This window comes from Sphaeroforma arctica (assembly GCF_001186125.1).
Source record: "Sphaeroforma arctica JP610 unplaced genomic scaffold supercont1.188, whole genome shotgun sequence".
In the NCBI taxonomy this organism is placed as follows: domain Eukaryota; class Ichthyosporea; order Ichthyophonida; genus Sphaeroforma; species Sphaeroforma arctica.
In genome coordinates, this window is record NW_014040370.1 from 81,309 (window position 1) to 86,381 (window position 5,073).

Here is a 5,073-nt window from a genome sequence, read left to right on the forward strand (position 1 = left end):
ACAAAGTTGTAACGTTTATTTTTGTAAAAAGCGCATAACTGTATCGAGCTTTAGGCTATAAATACAATATAATAAATACAAAGGCCTATTCTAATTTTTATAACAACACTATACCGATATGGGTAGACCGGTAGAGACTATTCTAGAGAGGGCCAGAGAGTACAGACACGCTGCCAGAGACTCAGAGAAACATTTTCAAGTTTAAAAAAAATATAATTCAACAACGGGTTTGTTGCAAAAAAAACACAGATTAAACTTACTCATGATACCGTATAGTTGTATGCTATATATTAGTTGGCGGCCAATCATAAAGATATAAAGTTAAGTTTTAGAAAACGAAGATGGCATTCAGTACACTTTTGTTTCGATATATTTGTTTAAAAAAATAGTTTCTTGTTTCAAAACGTCTGATATATAAAATTTATTTATGTGAACTGAATTGGAGCGGAACGAAAGCTCAACACATATGAAACAAAACTGAACAAATACGAGCATCAATCATACCAGCGGATCATTTTGTGCCAGTACTGACGACTGCGCAATCTTATTACTTCCATATACTTCGATAGCTACTACAGTAGATTGGTGTCTACGACTTGTTTAAAATAATTGCTTGCAGAAATAGTAGCGTCCGTCACACAGTTCCTCAGCAACATGGTTGCATTTGCAAGGAGGATTTTCAACATGAGGGCCTTTTTAGCTCTGATGCTTATAGCCATGCTTTGTCTACCGCAGACGTCTGCTGCGATTCAAAGCTCTTGCTGTAAACGTAAACGTAAGTTTCAGTTGTGGCCTGTTGTCGCATATCTGTGACTCATGGCAAGTTTGCCATGCAGACTTTTATCCCAAACTGTACATGTTCACGCCAGATTGATGGTAGAAATCCTATGTATGGTCTATGCACACTATATTTTATTTAGCTAATATTCAAATGGTCATGCCTGGTTCAGTTGTATATTGAGTCAACTCACCAAGGATAGTTTGTACCTTAAATAGTTTGGAACTGCAGTCTAACATTTGGAACTGCAATCTAACATTCGCTTGCTTTGTGCTCCTGAATTTGCACCTTATCTCGAGTGAAATATTGTGCACAGACTTATATTTACTTATTATGATTGTAATGTGTTTCTTACGTTGTACACTAAAATATTAACTCTGTTTTCGTTGATGTATGTTTTTGATGAATTGGGTGGCTGGATTTTGTTGTTTGAAGCCAGTTGCGGATATATGATTCTGATGTCAGGGATAAGTCTTGTGGTTTAGTAGTGCGAGCTCAAGCCACTAATTAATGGGGGCAGCACATTGAGGAGTGTATGTTGTTACTTAAGATTGTCGCAGTTTTGTTTTTTAATTGTTCATTCATAGTTTCTCTTGCTCATGTTATTTTGCCCTGAAGGTGTCAGCATTTAGGATCTGTTGTGTTGAATTTATATTATGATCTCGTTACAGGTAACAATATGATTATCAGTGCACGAATTGATGGCCCGAGAACCCCCGGAGGAGTTTCAGTGTCAGATGTAGAGAGCATCCCTACCCCGACACCAGCAGAGTCTGCGTCGCCGATCGTGTATCCGGACGATAGTTCTAGTGCCTCGCCGTCAGTGGCCCTATCGGCATCACCAAGTGCTACACCATCAAAGTCTCAAATTCTGGGGCAAATTTCAGGTTCACTCATTGACCTGGGTTCTGGGTTAGGCATTCCTAACGCCAATGTGATATTAGTGGATGTCGCAACGAATGAAGCTATAGGAACAGTCGCTACAGACGACAATGGTCTGTATGTTTTCCTTGATCTACCCGTTGGCGAGTACAATGTTATCTCACCTGCGGATGTCAAGGCATTGCCTATCGTGAGCGGGCCTCTTGACAGCAATGGTCAGGACAGCGATGGCAAGTTGTTCGAACATGTGGTGACTATCAACGCGGAGGAACCCACTGTATCTAATGTAGACTTCAAGTATCTCAAGGACGCCACAATTACCGGGACTGTGACTCTTAGTAACAACACCCAGAATGACGCTTTAGTTGGCGCAACAGTGTCAGCTGTTTGTCTGGACGATGAAACAATTACCATGGAGCCCGTCAATACCGATATCAATGGAATGTACTCGTTCCTAGGTGTACCCGATTGTAATTGGGAAATAGTGGTTCCAGACGAGTTCAACGGTTTCCCTATCCATTCAGATGATTCGACTGAACCGGGGGAGAAGAAAACAGTTCTCATCGCACCAGAAGATCGTGTTGGTATTGCGAATTTCGAATACATTCCCTTTGGAACAATATCTGGTTATGTCTTCAACAGGGATGACAATACTACTGTTTCTGGTGTAGTTGTGCAAGCATCATGTAATGGACTCAGTAGTGAGAGAACTACTGATAGCGAAGGTTTCTACGAGTTCACCAGACTAAATGATTGCGAGTATGCAATTGTAGCACCACCTTCAATAAATACAGGCGTTTTTGAGGGCACCTTTGTTGAAGGGCCCGGTGACGGCGATCTGTCGCATCCGGTAATCGTCGATTCTGACAGTCGTGGGGAGGAGAATGTAAACTACTACTACGAAACAGCACCGAAGGGAGCTTTGTCTGGCACTCTGAGAGATTTCATCACGAGAGAAGGAATTGCGGGCCAAACCGTTGAAATTGCTTGCATTGATGGTCCTAATCGTGATGTGTCGCGAATTAATACCGACAGTGAAGGTAACTATAAGTTTACTGCTCTCGACTTCTGCACTTACTCTGTGCAGGCTCCTGGAGACACCGGTGATGGGCGGGAAATTGTTGTCGGACCTGAAGACGGAGTAGATCCAAAGGAGTCTACAACCGTACCTCTTACCAAAGCTGTGCCTACTAAAACACAAGTCAATTTCGAGTACTCTCTTCCAGAAGAACCAGCAAGCATCACCGGAACAGTTACATTATTGCCTGGCAACGAGCCAATCACCAGTGTGGAGGTCACCGCCACATGCACATCTGATGTTAGTATAACGATGGCTCCAGTAACAACGGATGCAAACGGTATTTACACGTTTACCGATGTGGTCGATTGCGCTTGGACAATCAGTGTGCCAACCGAGGTCGATAACGTGCCTGTGAGCAGCCCGTCGGATGTAACTGCCGTAATTGATCCAGCGAACAGAGATATCGAGGTCAATTTCGATTTCCAACCCAACGGAGTTATTTCCGGTCGCACGTTGGATGATTTCGATGATTCAGCGATTCCCGACATGCTTGTCACCTTAGTTTGTACAGAGGATGGTTCAATGCAATCGCAAAAGACAAACGCAGACGGAGAGTACTTATTTACAGAACTCAAGGATTGCAACTATGTTGTGTCAGTTCCATCATCATCTGAGGCAGTTGGGCCTATTGTTTCCGGCCACGGCGATACCGAGTCCCTATATGAAGGTACGGTGGTAATTGACGATGATACTAAATTGGCAGAAGACGTCAGTTTCAAATACCTTTCGCAAGGCACAATTGCTGGTAAGTTGCGTGATCTCGTCTCGACGACTGGTATCGCAGGCGAGCTAGTGACCGTGACGTGTGAGAGCAGGGGCATCACCAAAGAAACGTACACTAACGCTTTGGGCGAGTACCGTTTCGACAACCTTGGATATTGTGATTATGTCGTAAAAGCTCCCGAAGCTGTTGCCGCAGTAGGTCCAGTATTCAGTGGGTTCGACGGTTCGGACCCTACATCTGAAGCCAATGTGCCGATCGATATTGAAACGCCATCGGTGGGCGAAGTCAACTTTGAATACACAGCAGTTGGAAGTATATCTGGAGTTGTCTTCGTGGATGAGGAAGTAGCAGATAATGGACAGCCAGGAGTGGATGTTGTATTGACTTGCAAGGAGAACCCGGAGATTCAATTCACGACTTCAACTGCTGATCGTGGAGTGTACACCTTTGTCGATATTCCACTTTGCACCTACACTGTAGAGGTGCCCACGGCTGTGGATGGCAAGCCCATCGAGAGCGGATATGATGAGGATGATACTCCCGAGCTAGCTGATGTCACAGTGTCTACAGAGACGCCTGCTGTAACGAACGTCAGCTTCCTGTATAAGCTAGCACCATCACCATCAGCAACAGGCAGCCCCAGTCCTTCCGCTTCGAGGTACATTCCCGGTACTGTCGCCGGAGTTGTCACCATCGAAGGTACAGAAATTGGGGTACCAGGAGTTGTTGTGACAGCGACATGTGCAGAAGACGGTATGGAGTACACCGCAACCTCTGGAAATGATGGATCTTACACCTTAGGCAATCTACCCGATTGCGTGTACACCGTCAGTGTACCAGCAACCGAAGGCAATGGATGGCCTGTGGTAAGCACCGGTGTGACTGAGGTGGAGATCAGCCCAGAGAACCGCACTGAGGAGGTGAAGTTCGAGTACACACCACTCGGATCTATCTCTGGAGCTACTCTAAGTGACTTTGACAAAACCACTCCTATTGAGGGCGTGCTTGTTGAGTTGACATGCGAAGGAGCCGAAACTCAGACCGCGACATCGGATGCCCTTGGAAAGTACAGTTTCACGGAGCTGCCACCTTGCACCTACACAGTCACAGTTCCCACTTCAGTCACCAATGGAGGGGACCTCGTCTCAGGCCCCAGCGACAGCGACACTAGCGCGACTGAAGTTCACGAAGAAGTGATTTCGGGTAATGATGTTATTGATGTAGACTTCTTCTACCTACCAGAAGGTACAATTGCAGGAAATCTACGGGACCATGTGACTGAAGAGCCACTTGCTGGCGAGACGGTGACAATGACGTGCTTGGAGAATCCTGATATTACTTTCACAAATGTTACTGACGCCGCCGGCAACTACGAGTTCACCAACTTGGTTGCCTGTTCATATAGAGTTGTGGCTCCCGAGACTTCAACTTCCGGACCTATTTTCGCTGGACCAGAGGACCGCACCGAAGACAATAAGGAATTCAGCACCGTTGTTTACATCAGCCCTGACAATCCCGAGGAAGGCGATGTTGACTTCACATACACTGAGGTTGGCAGCGTGTCAGGATCCATCTTTGAGGACTCTGTCGCACCCGAGAATGGAGTTG

The 5,073-nt window shown here is 45.4% G+C and overlaps 1 protein-coding gene across 1 annotated transcript in view; it reads left to right on the forward strand.

The window, feature by feature from the left end:
- Window positions 1-684: 684 nt before the first annotated feature.
- SARC_03629 (hypothetical protein) overlaps window positions 685-5,073 on the forward strand; it is a gene marked incomplete at both ends in the record, with an annotated part of 31,941 nt that continues 27,552 nt past the window's right edge. Inside the window, 2 exons of the mRNA XM_014302574.1 lie at window positions 685-775; window positions 1,450-5,069. Of these exons, the coding sequence (XP_014158049.1) occupies window positions 685-775; window positions 1,450-5,069 (3,711 nt within the window). The remainder of the gene's footprint in view (window positions 776-1,449; window positions 5,070-5,073) is intronic.